At 39.1% G+C, this 22,784-nt stretch overlaps 2 protein-coding genes across 6 annotated transcripts in view; both read left to right on the forward strand.

The window, feature by feature from the left end:
- The first annotated feature begins 1,344 nt into the window (after positions 1 to 1,344).
- LOC128243302 (uncharacterized) overlaps positions 1,345 to 22,784 on the forward strand; it is a 58,904-nt gene continuing 37,464 nt past the window's right edge. For both annotated transcript variants that reach the window (XM_052960994.1, XM_052960995.1), the window contains exons 1-2: positions 1,345 to 1,459; positions 2,686 to 2,838. In XM_052960994.1, coding sequence (XP_052816954.1) covers positions 1,417 to 1,459; positions 2,686 to 2,838 — 196 coding nt within the window. In that variant the 5' untranslated portion in view covers positions 1,345 to 1,416. The remainder of the gene's footprint in view (positions 1,460 to 2,685; positions 2,839 to 22,784) is intronic.
- On the forward strand, positions 9,885 to 19,750 carry LOC128243303 (uncharacterized). 4 transcript variants are annotated; one of them, XM_052960998.1, is made up of 5 exons: positions 9,885 to 9,931; positions 15,884 to 16,018; positions 18,661 to 18,771; positions 18,970 to 19,080; positions 19,507 to 19,750. In XM_052960998.1, the coding sequence occupies exons 1-5, from the start codon at positions 9,928 to 9,930 to the stop codon at positions 19,716 to 19,718; spliced, it is 573 nt and encodes a 190-aa protein (XP_052816958.1). In that variant the 5' UTR covers positions 9,885 to 9,927; the 3' UTR covers positions 19,719 to 19,750. The 4 variants fall into 4 exon arrangements, 1 of the variants encoding a protein (XP_052816958.1); XR_008262816.1 differs by lacking the exon at positions 9,885 to 9,931 and adding an exon at positions 18,115 to 18,278 and having other exon boundaries at positions 14,392 to 16,018; XR_008262817.1 differs by lacking the exon at positions 9,885 to 9,931 and adding an exon at positions 18,115 to 18,185 and having other exon boundaries at positions 14,392 to 16,018.

A 22,784-nucleotide genomic window follows, 5' to 3' on the forward strand; every position in this document is an offset into this window, starting at 1 on the left:
GTGTTGGTAGTGGGTTTTGGGGTTAGGGTACTCCCCGAATAAACAATTGATAATTGTCCGAAAGGTGCATTTATGGCCGTATTTTATTACCTTACATATTTTTCCTTCAATCTCACTCACCTCACCTTAACAGCAACAACAGTCGTTATTTCTAACAACAACAACAACTACAACAACAACAACCGTTATTGCTAACAATAACAACAACAAAAACAACCGCAACAGCAAAAATGTCAGTATAGCAATTCGCTGTTATTTCCCTTTCTAAACAATAGCAGATCCAAGGGGCGGCGGTGCGCCCCTTCTAAAACCCTCCAAATTAACTTTTTATTTCAATATAGGAGTAAAAAACAAATAAAATAGAATACGCCAAAAATGCACGATCCAGGATTCGGTTCTAGAAGGGGGGTAAATAAGGGACGTGACCTACGCCCGTATGTTACGCCCCCTCTTACGTCAAATCCTGGAATCGCCTCTGCAGTATACATTTTCTGTTCTGTTTAATTTATGCCAGTAAACAACGGATCTGGGCTTTATAAGGTCTAAGAATAATAAATAATTTAAGCTGGTTGTACTAGTATTTGATATTGCTGCAATAGTGTGCCTTCTACGACAGGTTGACCCAGCGGTACATACACGGGGTCAGGGTGCGGTCAGTGTTATACAAGTACCTGAGGATATGGTCAGTTCGATACATGTACCTTACGCAGGTAGAAATACTTGAAAAACATGAAACAAGAAAAAAGTTGATGCATAGCATCAAGTCGGCGCAATGAAATTAGAAGAAAAACGTGCATGCAGATAACCAAAAATGGTTATTATTACAATGATAATATTGTGTTTTATGTTGGGTGTACATATGCTCGAAGGACATTATGGTTAATAATATTGTTACAATAGTTTAAGCCCGGAATTAAAGATATTCTGTTTTTTCCCCAAGCTTATCCTCCGGTTAAAACTAAATTATAACAAAAATATTAGGGATGCAAACGAATATTCGAATATTCGATCGAGCGTTTGGTATTCGAATGTCAAAATCGGTATTCGAATATTCGATTTTTTTAATAACTAAAAAATAAACCTTTTTGCTACCATTGTCATGATGTGTATAATTTTCGTTTTCTTGTTTTTACAACGAATGTTTCCTAGAAATGATAAGCAGGGCTGTTATAATTTAAGGTTTCATTATCAATTAAAGTGTAAAGTTTTATAAAACAAACTTAACTTGATATTGTATCATGCAACGTGAATACTATTGAAAGCATTGTTCTGCAATTTATGAACTAGTCCCTAAGTTGGAATATTTCTAAAGTAATATCAAATATAGTCGGCGCCCTTCTGGGCGCCGACTATAATAATATGGTTTACCGGTCGGGTTATTAAACCTGCAGTGATAAACTGCATTATACTGCGGATATGATGTTCACAGTAGGATGGGTGCTGTTGGTTTGCAATGCAGGTAAAAACATGATTTTACTTTAAGTACACTTCTTATATATGTATATCGTTTATATTGCCTATATTATCCGTTTTAATGTTTGTTGTGAGTTCTATGCTACATAGTACACTTAAAACGCAGCAACACAGTTAAACTTGACAGTACTTCAGTATTTAAGCTAAACACCTCATTCGGAGCACCTTGGTCATTTTTATCGAAAACAGCACCGACTGTATATGGACGGTTTACATACTCAGAAATTGGTATGTTTAAGTCCGCTGCAAGTAGATCGCGTAGAAATTTAATTTAGCAGTAAAACTTAATTACTTAAAACTATTGAGAATCTTGATTATGCTGCAATAATACTCTTCACTGGCAATCAATTAAAACTTAGATCAATATATGATGGTGATGGCGGTCTAGCGCCCTTTTCAGTGTTAAATGGCCGAAGTAAGCGGCCTGGTGGCCTAGCGGCCTAATATCGTATGTAGGAGTAACATACACATTGGCATTATATAAAATGCAGAACAATGATTTTAATGCCCTATTGTCGAACGTGACATGATAAATAACCATGTTTCAACGATTGGAACTTAAATACTCGAAACGATCCCAAGCCCTGTAATTGAAACTGCTTTCAGGGTTTGCTCATATTTTTTTTTTTTAATTTACTATATAATGGCTTGTTTGCAAGTCCTAGTATAATATTTTGGGCTTGTTCAAGATATTTTACCTGTTTTGACTTATTTCACCCTTTTGATACATAAATATTATAAAAATCAGCCTAACGGCGCAACAGGCTAGCGTCTCGAAGAAACAGGCCTAATGGCTTAAAAACTATATTCTGTAGCAGTACCATTAACATTTCCATTGAAGTGCAATCAGGATGAAATTGATGTCTTTGTGCAGAACGTGTGAAAAAAGTAACACATTCCCCCAAATTTGAGGTTAAAACTCCATAGAGTACAGGTGTGATTTCGTCTAATATAGAGAGTAACTTTCAATTATAATTTACTCATTTCGCTTGTTCAAACTTGCTGATATCTTTTTTTCTAAATATCGGCCTTGCGGCGTGAAGTTGTCCGCCTTAAGAGCTAAAGATATTGTATTTACGGTAGAAGTAAAATCTACATTTCATTTAATCAAGTGCAAAGTAATTAGTTGGACTTTTTTACCCAGTCCTGATAATCGACCATTAGTAGGCATTACTATAAATATTGGTATCGACGTCTTTACTGAAATTGCAGCGCTCCCACAGGCGGACTACGACAGCGGGTGGCGACCAATCATTAAAGGCCTACGTCACGTGGCCCGGCTGGCCCTGCCTCAAGGGGTTGGAGAGGTGCCCGCTATCGTTGACGTCCAGCTTAAGGTCGACAACTTTGTCGTACCTGCCGTCGGTGAGTTTTGCTTGCATACAGCGTACGTGCATACTAACATTATTTCTAGAGTATAAGAATACAATGAAGGATTAAACTGGTACTCTGAGAATGACCCCAACAACTAAAAGAATTTCACGCAATGGTTCTAAGACATGTCTACATAAAGATGATAATAATAGCTATTGATCTTCGCATGGGTCACATATCAGTACTTCACATCGGTAACATATCAGTACCTCACATGGGTCACATATCAGTACTTCACATGGGTCCCATATCAGTACCTCACATGGGTCGCATATCAGTACTTCACATGGGTCCCATATCAGTACCTCACATGGGTCACATATCAGTACTTCACATGGGTCACATATCAGTATCTCACATGGGTCCCATATCAGTACCTCACATGGGTCATATATCAGTAACTCATATGGGTCACATATCAGTACCTCACATGGGTCACATATCAGTACCTCACATGGGTCACATATCAGTACCTAACATGGGTCACATATCAGTACCTCACATGGGTCACATATCAGTACTTCACATGGGTCACATATCAGTACCTAACATGGGTCACATATCATTACCTCACATGGGTCCCATATCAGTACCTCACATGGGTCACATATCAGTACTTCACATGGGTCCCATATCAGTACCTAACATGGGTCACATATCAGTACCTCACATTGGTCACATATCAGTATCTAACATGGGTCACATATCAGTAGCTCACATTGGTCACATATCAGTACTTCACATGGGTCACATATCAGTACCTAACATGGGTCACATATCAGTACCTTACATGGGTCATATATCAGTAGCTCACATTGGTCACATATCAGTATCTAACATGGGTCACATATCAGTATCTAACATGGGTCACATATCAGTACTTCACATGGGTCACATATCAGTACCTAACATGGGTCACATATCAGTATCTAACATGGGTCACATATCAGTAGCTCACATTGGTCACATATCAGTACCTCACATGGGTCACATGTCAGTACCTAACATGGGTCACATATCAGTAGCTCACATTGGTCACATATCAGTACTTCACATGGGTCACATATCAGTACCTCACATGGGTCACATATCAGTACCTTACATGGGTCATATATCAGTACTTCACATGGGTCCCATATCAGTTCCTCACATGGGTCCCATATCAGTACCTCACATGGGTCACATATCAGTACTTCACATGGGTCACATATCAGTAGCTCACATTGGTCACATATCAGTAGCTCACATTGGTCACATATCAGTACTTCACATGGGTCACATATCAGTAGCTCACATGGGTCACATAGCAGTACTTCACATGGGTCACATATCAGTAGCTCACATTGGTCACATATCAGTAGCTCACATGGGTCACATATCAGTACCTCACATGGGTCACATATCAGTACTTCACATGGATCACATATCAGTAGCTCACATTGGTCACATATCAGTACTTCACATGGGTCACATATCAGAACCCCACATGGGTCACATATCAGTAGCTCACATTGGTCACATATCAGTACTTCACATGGGTCACATATCAGTACTTCACATGGGTCCCATATCAGTACCTCACATGGGTCACATATCAGTACTTCACATGGGTCACATATCAGTACCTCACATGGGTCACATATCAGTACCTCACATGGGTCACATATCAGTACTTCACATGGGTCACATATCAGTACTTCACATTGGTCACATATCAGTACCTCACATTGGTCACATATCAGTACTTCACATGGGTCATATAGCAGTACTTCACATGGGTCACATATCAGTACTTCACATTGGTCACATATCAGTACCTCACATTGGTCACATATCAGTACTTCACATGGGTCATATATCAGTACTTCACATGGGTCACATATCAGTACTTCACATTGGTCACATATCAGTACCTCACATTGGTCACATATCAGTACCTCACATGGGTCACATATCAGTACTTCACATGGGTCCCATATCAGTACTTCACATGGGTCACATATCAGTACTTCACATGGGTCATATATCAGTACTTCACATGGGTCACATATCAGTACCTCACATGGGTCACATATCAGTACCTCACATGGGTCACATATCAGTATCTCACACGGGTCACATATCAGTACCTCACATGGGTCCCATGTCAGTACCTCACATGGGTCACATGTCAGTACCTCACATGGGTCACATATCAGTACCTTACATGGGTCACATATCAGTATCTCACACGGGTCACATATCAGTACCTCACATGGGTCCCATGTCAGTACCTCACACGGGTCCCATATCAGTACCTCACATGGGTCATATATCAGTACCTCACATGGGTCACATATCAGTACCTTACATGGGTCATATATCAGCACCTCACATGAGTCACATGTCAGTACCTCACATGGGTCACATATCAGTATCTCACACGGGTCACATATCAGTACCTCACATGGGTCCCATGTCAGTACCTCACATGGGTCACATGTCAGTACCTCACATGGGTCACATATCAGTACCTCACATGGGTCCCATGTCAGTACCTCACATGGGTCACATATCAGTACCTCACATGGGTCACATATCAGTACCTCACATGGGTCACATATCAGTACCTCACATTGGTCACATATCAGTACCTCACATGGGTCCCATGTCAGTACCTCACATGGGTCACATATCAGTATCTCACATGGGTCACATATCAGTATCTCACATGGGTCCCATATCAGTACCTCACATGGGTCACATGTCAGTATCTCACACGGGTCACATATCAGTACCTCACATGGGTCACATATCAGTACCTCACATGGGTCACATATCAGTACCTCACATGGGTCACATATCAGTACCTCACATGGGTCACATATCAGTATCTCACACGGGTCACATATCAGTACCTCACACGGGTCACATATCAGTACCTCACATGGGTCACATGTCAGTATCTCACACGGGTCACATATCAGTACTTCACATGAGTCACATATCAGTATCTCACATGGGTCACATGTCAGTATCTCACACGGGTCACATATCAGTACCTCACATGGGTCACATATCAGTACCTCACACGGGTCACATATCAGTACCTCACATGGGTCACATATCAGTACCTCACATGGGTCACATATCAGTACCTCACACGGGTCACATATCAGTACCTCACACGGGTCACATATCAGTATCTCACATGGGTCACATATCAGTACCTCACATGGGTCACATATCAGTACCTCACATGGGTCACATATCAGTACCTCACATGGGTCACATATCAGTACCTCACATGGGTCACATGTCAGTATCTCACACGGGTCACATATCAGTACCTCACATGGGCCACATATCAGTACCTCACACGGGTCACATATCAGTACCTCACATGGTCCACATATCAGTACCTCACATGGGTCACATATTAGTACTTCACATGGGTCACATATCAGTACCTCACATGGATCACATATCAGTACCTCACATGGGTCACATATCAGTAATTCACACGGGTCACATATCAGTACCTCACATGGATCACATATCAGTACCTCACATGGGTCACATATCAGTAATTCACACGGGTCACATATCAGTACCTCACATGGTCCACATATCAGTACCTCACATGGGTCACATATCAGTAATTCACACGGGTCACATATCAGTACCTCACATGGATCACATATCAGTACCTCACATGGGTCACATATCAGTACCTCACATGGGTCACATATCAGTACCTCACATGGGTCACATATCAGTACCTCACATGGGTCACACATCAGTACCTCACATGAGTCACATATCAGTTCCTCACATGGGTCACAAATCAGTACCTCATTTGGGTCACACAACAGCACCTCACATGGGTCACATATCAGTACCTCATTTGGGTCACACAACAGCACCTCACATGGGTCACATATCAGTACCTCAGATGTTACACACATCAGCACCTCATAGTGGTCACATATCGGTACCTCAGATGTTTTACACATCAGTAGCAAACATGGGTCACATATCAGTACCTCAGATGACACACACATCAGCACCTCACATGGGTCATAAATAAGTACCTAATACGTGATACATTGCTCACTGAAATGCGCAACATCTGTTATGTACGATATCCTGTTTCAGGTTTCTCGGTACGTTTCTTTACCGTGACCGCGCAGCTAAATAACCTTTTCATTGGCCTTTACTTGAATAAGTGTGCATGTATCCTATATACAAGTATTGGTATGCTACCAGGTTTCCGGCCAGACCATGATAAGACGAGGTCGGGCCCCGTGGTATACATTTACGACGCCCAGTTTGTGAACGTGTCAGCCTCTCCGAGCCTCGATCCCTTCTACACCATGATAGCCTCCAGTATGTTCATAGTGACAAATATGCTAAATATAATCGGCTTCCGGTTCCCTGGCCATTACCATCTCACCAATCGGCATGGGTTCGGGGAGCCTGAGCCTGTGGGGTACGGGGGTTTTTCCTGGGGTATGAAGCAACGTATGTACAACGGCCGAAAAACATACGTGCGGTTCAATACCATGGTATAGGCATTTCCAGATCCGCTCGGAATGCCTCCAATGTGTATATTGATGACTGGTTTTGGTGCTGTATCAACACAGAAGCAGAAATGCCCCATCAACAACTCAACCTGGGATGGATTAACGCACAGAGCTGGCTTCCCCTAGGTTAGTATGGTACTGGGAGAAGGTATAAATCATCATCATCATCATCATCGGCTAGGCTGGTACCGACAGGTAAGAATGTCATTTGGAGGTACATGTATTTTGTTATCGTTCCAAAGATAAAACGAACAAATGCTGAAGGAGGTATTGAAAGTCCCCTTTTGCATTTGAAATAGATGGTTTATAGCCTGTGCAAACAACAGCTTCAGTGGCCATTATACAATGACTTGGTGAACTTGTTTATTTGCATAATGTCTCCGACAATTTTGATCATGGGTAAATCGTCTTGGTAACTATAGGGTTATGCCCCTTTCACATTTAAAATTGAAGTTTATGTCTTGTGTAGACAATAACTTTTTATGTGTTTATTTGCAAACAATGGGAAATTTAGTTATATAGTTTCTGGGCATTATGTCTCGTTCAAGTTCTTTCGTGGAAACACTCGCCTTTTCAAATCTAAAGTTTTGCCCCTTTAGAGTAAAACACAGTCAGTTAATGTCTTGAGCAGACAATAACTAAATATTTATGAAACTTGGTGACAGTTTGATCATCGTAACACCACGGTTTTGTCCCTTTTACATAAAAATGCATTTGGATTACTTATTGATTGTGTATAATAATCAACAACATTATGCTCCTTTTAGATTAAAATGATATTTTGGTTTGACTAATCAAAATGATGGGCGTCCAAACAGACGACATGTCAAATGTTGCGGCATTCAATGATTGGCGTTCCAAACAGGCGACATGTCAAATGTTGCGGCATTCAGTGATTGGCGTTCCAAACAGGCGACATGTCAAATGTTGCGGCATTCAATGATTGGCGTTCCAATCAAGCGACATGTCAAATGTTGCGGCATTCTAGTTTGTTAATACATACATGATAAGAATGTCTGTGTAGACTCAATAATGATGGGGCTCGATGTCGAATGTACGAAAATGTCACTATTGCAAAGTGAAATCTACGGTGGCACAGAGGTGACATGTGTATGTTTTTATTTATCTATGTTGTGCGCACAAGATAATTAAGTCGTTCGCACGAGATAGTATGTCGTGCGCACGACTTAGTTTATCGTGCGCACGAGATAAATAAAAAACCTACACATAATTATCACCTCTGTGCCAACGTAGAAAAACCCATCGAAGGCAAATATTTAAGCTCACTTGAGCTGAAAGCTTTGTAGGGTCACATACAGTTCACCACATTAGGGCCCTCTTACATTAGGGCCCTCTTATGATTATTTAGTAGTAGCAGTAGTATTAGCAGCAGTAGCAGCAGTTGCTGTAGTAGCAGCAGCATTAATAGTATTTCTTATAGAAAGTAATAAACAAGGGTATGGGTACAATATTCCAGTAAACTCGCCCTGCTTTCCGCCGCTGATATGGCGGGGAGGGTCTGACGCACCCCCTGAAGGAAGTGCTCATGGGAAGACCAGCTTCGTGAGGTGTGATGAAGGGTACCACCCAGAGGGGAACTCCACCATCGTGTGTGACAAATATGGCTACTGGACTGACCTACCCCTCTGTTTGCCAAATGGTAATTTACTTGAGAAGCATTTACTGTAATCTGACTAAAGTACTTGCTTACTTGTGTGAAGATCTGATGGTCACGTTTATGTGTACATGTTTTAAATGGTCTGGATATATACGGTAGTGTAATAGAGGACAATACACTGTAGTAAAATCAATATTTGAATTTGACATCTATATATACGATAAGGTCACTCAAACATATTACTTAAGGGTAGTAAGAGCATCATTGTCATTTTTACCTGACCTTTGTGTGCTATAGTTTGTGTATTTATGTATATTTGTATTTAGTATTCATATTTTAACAACTATACAATAATATTCGATATATTACAATGACCCCACAAGAGAAGGGTGCCGGCTCTGAGTGTAACCCATCGGAGGATACGTGCACACAGTTCTCGAGGTGCGTGTTCAAGCTCGGGGAGAACAGGTACACGTGCACTTGCGAGGATGACTTCACCGTGGAGGGAACCGCCTGCAAGAGCAAGTAATAGAATATTACTGATAAACACGGATACTAATTGCATGCTTCATTATAAGATCTATAGGATATGTTTATTGTAAAATTGAAGTCAAGGGTAAATATTTAGGACATATATTGAACGTCTATTTGTAGTCGGGAACTGTTGAACTGGTCATTTGGCAATAGATAGCACAACCAATCAAAGCAAACTTCTGTATAGAAACGCTTTAAATATCGAAATTTATAAATTGTTAAAAAGCGCCATGTTTCTTCTCCCCCCCCCCCTCCCAGCAGTTGGTGAGTATCTCGCCAACCCCGACTTCAACAGCCACTGGACTGAAATAGCCGCCGGTGATTGTGTGTGTGGAGATCAGCTCAGGCAGTATCTTCCCCGCGATGGGTAAGTTGCGCTGGGTGTGTCTCATGTAGTTTCATATACGAAGTGTAGAACTTTGATCTGATATTTCTCAAACCAGCTCGAACAACATACTTATACCATAAAAACAGTGACTGTGCATTTACTCTTTATTAGAATGGACACTTTCTACATGCTACTCCAGATGTATTTCTTATATCGTCCGCAGTCATATTTTCCGGTGTCTTCATCATCTCCACTGTCGTCTGAATCACTGTTTGCAGCATACCACGTTTATGTTCCTCCATTTTTTCCATTTCTCAAAATAAAGTTCAATTCTTCACCAAACAGTAATGTTTAGAGGTATAATATATAGCACTAGTTTGAAAGCTCGCCAGATTTCATAACATACAAGATACAAGAATCTCATTTAAAGTCGGGTATGTGTTAACAAGAAATATTAGCTCAATGAGCTAAAATAACAATGAGTTTGTGACCAGTTTTCCTTTATTTTGTCACGACTAGGGTGTTTATCTTTAAGCTGGTTTTCAGATATTCCAATATTTTCGGCAATATTAATGTTAAATATGTTATTTTTATTGGCCACCAGCTTTTGATCAGAAACTTAATTCCCTATGTTGTCTTTGGGTATTATTGGGTTATCTGATTTATTTGTAGGTTTCTGTGAGAGAAAAGGTTTTATTGTCGGCCAGAAGTCAAAAGATTTGGGTCCTCCACTACACCGTTCTTGAAAATAAACAGCTATATATATATATCCTTTTTTCACCTTGGTTTTGAGATTTCTGAACTTAGTGTAGTTTAACCAGTTGGCCATGTTCTGATTTCTGTTATATTTGTTTCTTGCTTGATGAGCCTTGTAATTGTAGATAAGTTCATGGTACCTACATGTAGGGTTCATATAAGGTGGTGGATTCCTTGTAGAAGATAAGTTCATGGTACCTACATGTAGAGTTCATATAAGGTGTTGGATTCCGTGTAGATAAGTTTACGGTACCTACATGTAGAGTTCATATAAATTGTTGGATTCCTTGTAGATAAGTGTACGGTACCTACATGTAGAGTTCATATAAGGTGTTGGATTCCTTGTAGATAAGTGTACGGTACCTACATGTAGAGTTCATATAAGGTGGTGGATTCCTTGTAGATAAGTTCATGGTACCTACATGTAGAGTTCATATAAGGTGGTGGATTCCTTGTAGATAAGTGTACGGTACCTACATGTAAAGTTCATATAAGGTGTTGGATTCCTTGTAGATAAGTGTACGGTACCTACATGTAGAGTTCATATAAGGTGTTGGATTCCTTGTAGATAAGTTCATGGTACCTACATGTAGGGTTCATATAAGGTGGTGGATTCCTTGTAGATAAGTTCATGGTACCTACATGTAGGGTTCATATAAGGTGTTGGATTCCTTGTAGATAAGTTCATGGTACCTACATGTAGGGTTCATATAAGGTGTTGGATTCCTTGTAGATAAGTTCATGGTACCTACATGTAGGGTTCATATAAGGTGTTGGATTCCTTGTAGATAAGTGTACGGTACCTACATGTAGAGTTCATATAAGGTGGTGGATTCCTTGTAGATAAGTGTACGGTACCTACATGTAGAGTTCATATAAGGTGGTGGATTCCTTGTAGATAAGTTCATGGTACCTACATGTAGAGTTCATATAAGGCGGTGGATTCCTTGTAGATAAGTTCATGGTACCTACATGTAGAGTTCATATAAGGCGGTGGATTCCTTGTAGATAAGTTCATGGTACCTACATGTAGAGTTCATATAAGGTGTTGGATTCCTTGTAGACAAGTGTACGGTACCTACATGTAGAGTTCATATAAGGTGTTGGATTCCTTGTAGACAAGTGTACGGTACCTACATGTAGAGTTCATATAAGGTGTTGGATTCCTTGTAGACAAGTGTACGGTACCTACATGTAGAGTTCATATAAGGTGTTGGATTCCTTGTAGACAAGTGTACGGTACCTACATGTAGAGTTCATATAAGGTGTTGGATTCCTTGTAGACAAGTGTACGGTACCTACATGTAGAGTTCATATAAGGTGTTGGATTCCTTGTAGATAAGTGTACGGTACCTACATGTAGAGTTCATATAAGGTGGTGGATGCCTTGTAGATAAGTGTACGGTACCTACATGTAGAGTTCATATAAGGTGGTGGATTCCTTGTAGATAAGTGTACGGTACCTACATGTAGAGTTCATATAAGGTGGTGGATTCCTTGTAGACAAGTGTACGGTACCTACATGTAGAGTTCATATAAGGTGTTGGATTCCTTGTAGACAAGTGTACGGTACCTACATGTAGAGTTCATATAAGGTGTTGGATTCCTTGTAGACAAGTGTACGGTACCTACATGTAGAGTTCATATAAGGTGTTGGATTCCTTGTAGACAAGTGTACGGTACCTACATGTAGAGTTCATATAAGGTGTTGGATTCCTTGTAGATAAGTATACGGTACCTACATGTAGAGTTCATATAAGGTGGTGGATTCCTTGTAGATAAGTGTACGGTACCTACATGTAGAGTTCATATAAGGTGTTGGATTCCTTGTAGAAAAGTGTACGGTACCTACATGTAGAGTTCATATAAGGTGTTGGATTCCTTGTAGATAAGTGTACGGTACCTACATGTAGAGTTCATATAAGGTGTTGGATTCCTTGTAGATAAGTGTACGGTACCTACATGTAGAGTTCATATAAGGTGTTGGATTCCTGTTTGTTTTTTTTTTTGGTTTTACTGGGCATGCTCGTCAACAACTCTTCAATAGGTGTTTGTGAGCCTAAATATCGTCCATGTCCTGAAAGATATGACCGAGATGGAACAGTACATGAGGAAGAGGTTCATTTGTAAATTATTTTTTGTCCTTTCATCATTTATTTTGGAGTTGTGGGACTTGAATGTTTAAATTTGGCCATCTCAATATTTGCAAACCTTTTTTCATAATCATGTTCGGTGAGGCAACCTTATGTAAATTGGTAAGAACATAACAAGTTCGACCAACAGACAGAAAGTTTGAACTTGACATGCTTAACCGATATTATAAGTTATGGGGTTATTAGACGAGCCGATATGGGATATACGGGGCAAAGGAAACCATATCGGTTGAGAGCGAAGCTCTGTAAGACCTTATTTTTCCCAGATCATATTCTTCCCACCTGGGGAAAATAGGATCCTATTCTTCACAGCTGGGAAAAATAAGATCTCATTTGTCACACATTTCGAACGATATGTCACAGCTCCTGGGAAATTTGTGATCGAAGCTGGATTTTTATGTACCATGAAATCACATTCCTCACAGGTCAAAAATTTCATCATTTTTTTAACAAAAAAAGGTAATTTTACAACCGAGTCACATTTGTCACCGATTGCTATTTCCAGTATTGCAGATATATTTTGTTGACATACATGTATGCGTATATATACTTGTCATAAAGAATTGTTGATTATGTAAAAGTAGATGGCATTGTGTTTGTTGTCGTGAGTTGTGTTGGCATAGACAGATGTACTGAAAAAAGGATTTCCAACGCTTTCAACGGACAAGCAGTGAGTATCGCAGTGCTAGAAGAGCTTTGGTTTAAAGATAGTTCTGTTCCGAGCTTGCCTGATATGGTCGAGCATTTACGATAGTGTAACAATTTACCCTCGGGAACACAATCCGACCAAGATAAATTAAGAGAACATTTTAGTTTTAAGAATTGGTGGTGATGTTGTCATTGTTATTGTTCAGTGTTGGAAGAATATGTTCTATTGTTTTTGTATAAGGCGTTGTTTTAAGAATGTGTGTTGTTGTTGTTGCTGTTGTTGTTATTGTTTGTTTCAATGGCGTAGACGTTGTTATTGTAGGTGTTCGGCGTTGGGGACAAATATATAAACTTGGGAGATTGCCAAAAATATAACGTATAACAAATTTCGTTAAGCCAAAATAACTCATTATGTATGTATGCCCCTTTCAAAGAAGTACATATAGTTTTTATTGTTTTGTAAATATCAGTCGGTCGGTAGGTCGTCCCGTCGGTCGGTCAGTCGGTATACCAAAGTTGTCCTATTGATAACTACAGACGCTTGGGTTTATGATGCTCAAACTTGGCATGGTTTTGGGTCACCAGATCAAAGGTCAATGTCACACCGACCGTATGCAGTACTGCTGAACCTCCTCATACTACTACTACTACTACTACTACCACCACAACTTATTATCATTGTTGTTGTTGTTGGGGTTGTTCTTCTTCTTCTTCTTCTTCTTCTTCTTCTTCTTCTTCGTATTATTATTATTGTTATTATTATTATTATTATTATTATTATTATTATTATTATTATTATTATTATTACTTTTGTCACGCTATTATTATTATTATTTTATTATTTTTTATTTCTTTTTATTATTACATTGTTAATATCAAATTTATCAAACAGCAATGTCATCGACAAAATCTGTGAAGAATATAATTCTCTTGCTTACCACCATTTTGGTCAATCATATATGTCACTATTATATTTCACGGCCTTCAACCCGGTTAAACACTGGGCGCGGGTTGAGCCTGACCAAGTTCCGGGAACTAACTGTAGACATTGTCAATTTACACGTTTTATTGTCAATAACTCAAACAACGCGCATACAACGTTCAAACATCAAACAACGTTCAAAGAACAACGTCAAACAACGTCATATAACGCACAACGTACAACGTAAAACTTTCAGCGTACAACTTTCAACGTACAATTTTCAACGTTTATCTGAAATTAACAATGAACTTAAATTTAATAATGGTTCACAACAGAAATGAAGATTTAACACAAACTGGTATTAAACACTCATTAGATTAGACATTAAATGAACTTTACGTCGGCACAAAAATAAGATATTGCCAAACTAAAAGAAAATGTTAATGGAAGTTTCAAAGCAAGAATTATCTGGTTTTCATTACTTTACCGGAAAAAATGATAAAACAATAAAAATACATTTTGCACATAAAATATAACATAATATATGAGTCAAGGATAACATAAAATACAAAAAACATGAACTTACTGAACAATGCTATCTTTATTCCCAAACACTTAGAAAAGACAATTACAATGTAAAACGGTCAATCAGCGATCTTTTTGCGCACTGAAGGCAGAATGCAAATTCAGACTGTTGTCGCCAAAATATTCACTATACGTACTGGTTGACCAATGAAATGTTGAGTATACACCATGGAAACGGATCTAAAAATAGGGCCTCCAAATAAGTATAGTCAAGCCTACATTCCTAGAAAACTCGAAAGAGCACAGAGCAAGGGTGTGGATGATAACCCTGCCAGCAGTAAATTGCTAGATAAACAATACAATGAAAAAAACAACAATGTCGCTATCAAAACTGGGTCCTAGACCACATAGTCTCCGAACAGTAACAGTTTGAAGCTGTGAAGAATAGGATCCTATTTTTCCCAGACCTGTGAAGAATATGATCTGGGAATAATAAGGTTCTACAAAGCTCGAACCCGAATATGGTTTCATGCGCCCCGCCTACTAACCCCGTAACGTATATATCACGTCGACAACCTGTTAACATGTTTCATTTATTCATCGGAATATTCATCGGAATCGGTGACCCAATATGGAAAAAATATGGGGTCACCACGTGACCAGTTCTGGACCAATGGCGTTGCGTCATTGATGTTGGAGACGTGATACAGTCGAACATATGTACATGTATTGCCTATATTGAATATAGTGTTAACATGTATAAACATTTGAATTCTCGTTTTGGTTCTATTTTCATATCGGGTTAACATAATCATTTTGTTTATCGTCCAACCCTCATATCGTTTCCATTGTCATGATGGGTTAACAGAACCATTATTTTCACTTGTATCTATTGTCTTAATGGGTTAATATGGTCATTATTTTACATTTGAATTGTCATAGTAGGTTAAAATGATCATGGTTTGACTGTTTTCTTATTGCGTCCAGGATTTCGACCTGACAAGGACATACAGGAGGGGTCTTGCGATCCGGTGTCCAGCCCTGCTGTCTACATCTATGACGATACCCACATTAACGTCTCAGTATCCACCTACAAACAACTTGAAATCGCGCCAGTTAAAAGTAAGCTATCCTTTTAATATGAAATCTGACTAAAGTATTGAATCTTGCTTAAACCTAATGACAAAGTTAATACATGTATTAGGTTTCAAAGTTTTAAAGTTTTATTTACATAATATCCAGAAGGTCATGGCCCATGTGGACAAATACCATATTCAGTATTTACAGGTGAACGCTTATACAACAAAGTGTTACCATTCGTATTACCAAAATTAACTGCATGTACATCAATATCAAAACATCAAGCAATGACGCAAAATAATTAAAATAAGTTTGACATTTTTACTTTCTATACATTGTGGCAGTTTGATTAATGACTTTTCTGATAGTTTACGAATTCATTGTATTATGGATATATTATAAAACACTTCGCATATAACTTATTTTACAACACTTGCAAAACTTACACGTGAAATATTTGACTATGTTATATGAAGAAGCATACGTGGTAACTGATCTCAATAAAACGCATTATATACAAAAATAAGTTTTCTTAACATGTTTTCGTTGTTTAATGACACTAATTATATAAACCTTTGCATATTGGGTCTCCTTCTATAATACAATGGAGTGTATTTACCTCGTATATCAGAATAAAGATTACATTACGAAATAAAATGGTATTCGTCTTCTAAGACTTGACATATGTTACAAATTTTCTGAATACTAGATATAGGGTTTTGTTTCACCCAGCTTCCACTTTCGACTTTAAGTCTACACGTAGCATAGATAAGCTAAACCGAACATTTTTAATATTGCATGAATTTAAATGAGGTTACAGTTTAAAACTTTATATATAAAGTTTAAAACTTAAAATATAAAGTTTAAATTAGGATATGCATTTAATTAGATTGTCTATCCCGACTTTTAAATTTTGAATTTGTTGAACTTCAAAATACATCAAAAAGATAAGGCATATGTACGTTTTACTATGGCATCTTATGCATGAGTTGTTCTTTGAGAACTTGCTGTGCATCAAAAATGAGAACATTGTACTGTAAGATGTTCACTAGTGTGTATGCGTGGATATTTTGTCCAAGTTTTAATGAAGATCTGTTTGTCTATTGTATTAAATTGGTCTATTAAAGTAACTACTAAGCAATGGAAGTTAATTATAACCTTTAACGTTTTAACTAATAATGATATAGCATTCAGTAAGTAGAACATATATACCAGTTTTGTTTTGTTTTCCTAGCTAGCTCGGCCACGCTATCTTAAATGAAACTACAAACCTATTCTTGAACTGCCTTGTTCCAAAAAGTAAGTATGAAATTAGTAATATATACACGCGATTTAAAAATGATTGCTTACAAAACCAAATGATTGAAAATTATTATTATGGTTCAAGAATCAACATTTAATTATCCAAAACCACGAAACGTACCAACAGGAACTACTACAACACCTATACTTTATCTTCAACAGGACCTGGATACAAAAATCTCATAAAATCTCACAATATATTAGTGAAACCCACAGTCCTAATTGTATAGCTTGAACGGGGAATCAAACCATTGACCCTGTTCCGTCTGTATCGCAATAACCCAGGCTTACTAAGAGACCAAAAAGAAACCCCACGGGTGTCCGAACCTGAAGACTGTAGGCTGTAGCGCAATGCATCACTTTGATTCTCCTAGTCTCCAATAGTTTAGGACCCGCTCTTAACAGTACAAAAAGGAACTTCAATGTTTCCCTACATATTTATGCGATGTTCTTTCGTCGGCTTCCAGACACGAACTAACCATTTCTATGCCATTCGTTGCTTTTATATTAACTAACATCACGTGACCAAAACGGAATGATCCATTCGACTAGGGGTGTCAAGTTTATTAATCTTTAGAAAAATTAGTAAACCATTATGAAAATAATTTATTTCGTGTCAATTTATTATTTACAAGCTTAGTTTAGACATTTAATACTAAAACCATTACATCGATATTAAATACACGAAATCGAACTGAAGAAGTAAAAGCGGTAACAGCTGAATCTGTAAAAAATCAAATACTTTATAAAATTTACTAAAACAGAAATGTTTATTTTCCGGGCTCCGGAATACATGATTCCGAGAGCATTACACAAGGAGTTGTCTTATTTTTCAGACCCTTATACCATTTACCTGAAGCCGCGCAATTTCAAACAGAGCTCTTGGGGTTACCCTCGCCGCCACAAGGTTCGAGTGCGAGTTTCACCCCTCCCCCTTTGCAGAGTTTAAGCTCGTCTGTTTTTCAAAGAAACATTGTTTGGCTACTTGGATAGTAGTATGGTATGTAGTCTTGTCAGAGTGTCGTCATAATCGTCATCTGCGGCGTCGACGTGCAGAAACTGGAGGGAAATCTGCATTGGCCATAATTCAAGAACTTAAGATATCCAAAGGAAGCTGGGCTCATAGAGACCATACATATCTATAGCAAAACACATAACACGGAATTATGCTCCTTGTTCCATAGAAGAAACCAAGAACATAATATCCTTTCCCTTCACTGCGTGGCACTCCCGTTATAGTATTCCAAGTATTGGTGTTTATATGTAGTGAAAAGGCATCATGGGTGTGAACATGGGTTGTAAAAGGTGTGAGGAGCCATTTTTTCTTAATTAAACATTCATTTCATGTAGCAATATCCGATCCAACTGTTACCTTTTTTCAGAAACTGACTCTTTCTATGAGGTAAGCCACGGTTTAGGGGAATACCCGGGACTGGTGATCATGCGAGCCTTATTGGAGACTAACGGACGGACGTTCCGCGCGGATGGTGTAGGTATGCGTAGTTTTTTTTGTTTTTATTTTTGCATATGATATCCCTGTTCTTTCCTGGAAATTAAATACTTCCATAAATCTACGGTCTTAATTGTAATATCCCTATAATGTGGTCTGATAATAATATATATATATATATATATATATATATATATATATATATATATATATATATATATATATATATATATAATTTCAGGTTCGAGTATGAATGTGTTTTATAGAGTCGATCGTTTCAATAATGCCTACTTGGTGTACGGGTTTAACGATGAGAATTTCCGAGTGTGGGTGGACGCATCTCCTTCCGGTGGTATGGTTATAAATGCGCTGTTGACTACACTGTTCCTTTCATTTAGGTGTATGGTGACATGTATATAACCGCCAAAATGTTAGGGCAAATACCAATATCCTTGGGCAATGTTTAGCATTAGTTTGAAATAATTATGAAATATATTGCCTGTGTTGAGGAAGTGCTGTGCAAAAGAAACATTATTTTATGTACGGTATTTTTCGAGTTATTGCCATTTTATTATGTTTACACTTTACATATTTCATAACGCCATATAAAATTATGTTTTTGAGGTATTCACTTCAACTTTAAACAAATCCTAACTGTCTAAGGAGAAGTGTTGTGCATAAGAAACATTTTGTTGAGTTATTGCATTTTGTTTATTTTTATACTTATGTTCCTTTTAAAGTTGAACACTGTTAATTGCTTGTTATTGATATATTTAAGCGATATTTGATGGTAGAAAACACACATGGTTTGACTTCATGGTATCAAGAAACACGGTGGAGATCTATGCGTGGAAGTTGTCCACCCTGACCCCGTATGTTACTCATCGCTTCTCTATGGGTGACGTCAATGTTCCCCTGGACGAAAAGCTGTCCGTCAAGTACGAGTTGGTCGAAACCTTCATTCAAGTCAGGGGATGCCACAAAAAATAATATTTCATAATTTTACAAGGCAGTGCAAAATAAATTTTATGTGAAATGTATGTGAAATTGTTCTTATTAACCTGTACCACTTAAATGACTTAGAATATTATTTGATTTGTCCAGTTTGTATTTATTAACATAAGGTTGAGAATACGGATCCATCATCCCAAACCCGAGGGTACCGGTTTTCTGGTTCTCCCTTCTTACCAGCATCGAGAGATCTGGAAGAAAACTTTCCAACACACAGCTGTATTGGAGGTACTTGTAGTAGTTCACTACTTTACGGTTGACAAACTACAACAACATCTACCTTTATTGCATTGGCGATTACAAATTCAACAGCAAGTACGAGTAGTTACTACAATTTGAAACAATCAATAAAGGTTATACACACTGGAATGGCGAATAAAAAGTTAAGTTATCGAATATAAATGAACCATTCTTTAACTATTGATTTTTAATACATCAACAGAAGTCATAGACTGCAATATTCCCACACTGAATGAATTACAGAATCCCCTTCACATTTAGATACAGGATAGGAATTTAACAAAGGAAAATAACTCACAAAATACTACAGGCAAGGTTATGGTTCATCTGCATTAATCTTCTCCTCAACATGTTCTATCTGACTTCGAAGTTTCAATTCAATACCTCAATTGTTTTCGCAGTTAGGCTCTGGGCAAACATAAAGTATAACAATGAACAAATCCAAATAACTAAACAAATATCGCAGCGAGAGTTATGGGATCTGTGCACTGCACATTTTCGTAATGTGATCTATTTGTATGTGAAGTTTAAAGTTAATACCTCAAAGACTTTCGAAGTGAGGACGAAAATGCTAAGGAGGCACGCACACACGAAAACACGCCATGCTTGGGAGGCACGCACACATAAAACACGCCATGCTTGGAAGGCGCGCACACATGAAAACACGACATGCTTGGGAGGCACGCACACATAAAACACGCCATGCTTGGAAGGCGCACACACATGAAAACACGCCATGCTTGGGAGGCTCGCACACACGTAAAACACGCCATGCTTGGGAGGCACGCACACATAAAACACGCCATGCTTGAAAGGCGCGCACATATGAAAACACGCCATGCTTGGGAGGCAAGCACACACGAAAACACGCCATGCTTGGGAGGCACGCACACATAAAACACGCCATGCTTGAAAGGCGCGCACACATGAAAACACGCCATGCTTGGGAGGCAAGCACACACGTAAAACACGCCATGCTTGGAAGGCGCGCACACATCAAAACACGACATGCTTGGGAGGCTCGCACACACGTAAAACACGCCATGCTTGGAAGACACGCACACACGTAAAACACGCCATGCTTTAAATGCACGCATATACGAAAACACGCCATGCTTGGGAGACACACACACACGTAAAACACGCCATGCTTTAAATGCATGCACACACGAAACACGCCATGCGTTGGAGGCACGCGAACACGTAAAACACGCCATGCTTGGGAGGCACGCGAACACATAAAACACGTCATGCTTGTGAGGCACGCGAACACAAAAACACGCCATGCGTTGGAGGCACGCGAACACGTAAAACACGTAATGCTTGTGAGGCACGCACACACATTAAACACGCCATGCTTGAAAGTCACACACACAAAAAAACACGCCATGCTTGGGAGGCACGCGCACACACGTAAAACACGCAATGCTTTAAATAAACGCACACACGAAACACGCCATGCGTTGGAGGCACGCGAACACGTAAAACACGCCATGCTTGGGAGGCACGCACACTAGTAAAACACGTCATGCTTGGAAGGCACGTGAACACATAAACACTCCATGCGTTGGAGGCACGCGAACACGTAAAACACGTCATGCTTGGAAGGCACGCGAACACAAAAACACGCCATGCGTTGGAGGCACGCACACACGTGAAACACGTCATGCATGGCAGGCACGCCAACAAAAAAACACGCCATGCGTTTGAAGCACGCGAACCCGTAACACACGCCATGCTTGGGAGGCACGCACGAACGTTAAACACGCCATGCGTGGAGGGCACGCACACACAAAAACATGCAATGCGTTGGAAGCCGCACACACGTAAAACACGCCATGCTTTGGAGGCACGCACACACATAAAACACGTCATGCTTGGAAGGCACACACACAGAAAAACACGCCATGCGTTGGAGGCATGCGAACACGTAAAATACGCCATGCTTTGGAGGCACGCACACACATAAAACATGTCATTCTTGGAAGGCACGCACACACCTAAAACATGCTATGCTTGGTAGGCCCCACCCATGAAAACACGCCATGCTTTGGAAGACACGCACACACGAAAACAAGCCATGCTTTTAAGACACGCACACAACGAAACCTGGCTACCATTTTTTATCTGCTCATCTTTCGGTGTGGGTTAACAGAACAACGATGATTATATTCTACGTATTTGATTTCTTTCTTTTACCATTACTTTTATTCCACTTTGTATTTAAATGACATGTAACGATGTACTAGTATTCGCACAATTACCTATGAAATAGTTACAGACGCTCGGGAAGAGTTTTACTACAGTTTAGTTTTCCGGAAAACGAAGCTTTACAGGTCGAAAGATAATTAAACTAGAGCTGTCACAAAATGTGATTAATAACCCCGCACACACAGTGTTGGAATTACTGCCTGGATTGAACAATTCAAGAAATCAAGTGAAATGCCTTACACTGAAGGTAAATATGACACTGAATTGTCACTAATGAAGAGACATGAGGACGATGGCAAATATTGGCACTGTTATGTAACACAAACTATCACCAGTTAGGCTAATATAGCAAAACATATAAAGTTCAGAAGGTTGCTGTGATATTGACCTTGAAGGTAGGGACAAGAGTATTGTGCGCGACACACTCTCATGTTATGGTGGTCATTTCTGCTGAATAATTTTAAAATCTGACCATTAATGAAAAAGATAAAGACCGGACAGAAACGGACAGACAGACAGATGGAACAACGGAGTTGACGACGTGCGTGATTCTTATATAGCACCCACTTCGCTTTGTCAAGCGAGAATATAAAA

This window comes from Mya arenaria, chromosome 8 (assembly GCF_026914265.1).
Source record: "Mya arenaria isolate MELC-2E11 chromosome 8, ASM2691426v1".
In the NCBI taxonomy this organism is placed as follows: Eukaryota; Metazoa; Mollusca; class Bivalvia; order Myida; family Myidae; genus Mya; species Mya arenaria.

Bases quoted from the DNA above. Each gene is read 5' to 3' on its own strand.
- LOC128243303 (XM_052960998.1), top strand. The intron at 18,772-18,969 runs GTATGCGTAGTT...ATATAATTTCAG, and splicing joins GTTCCGCGCGGATGGTGTAG to GTTCGAGTATGAATGTGTTT. The intron at 19,081-19,506 runs GTATGGTTATAA...GATATATTTAAG, and splicing joins GGACGCATCTCCTTCCGGTG to CGATATTTGATGGTAGAAAA.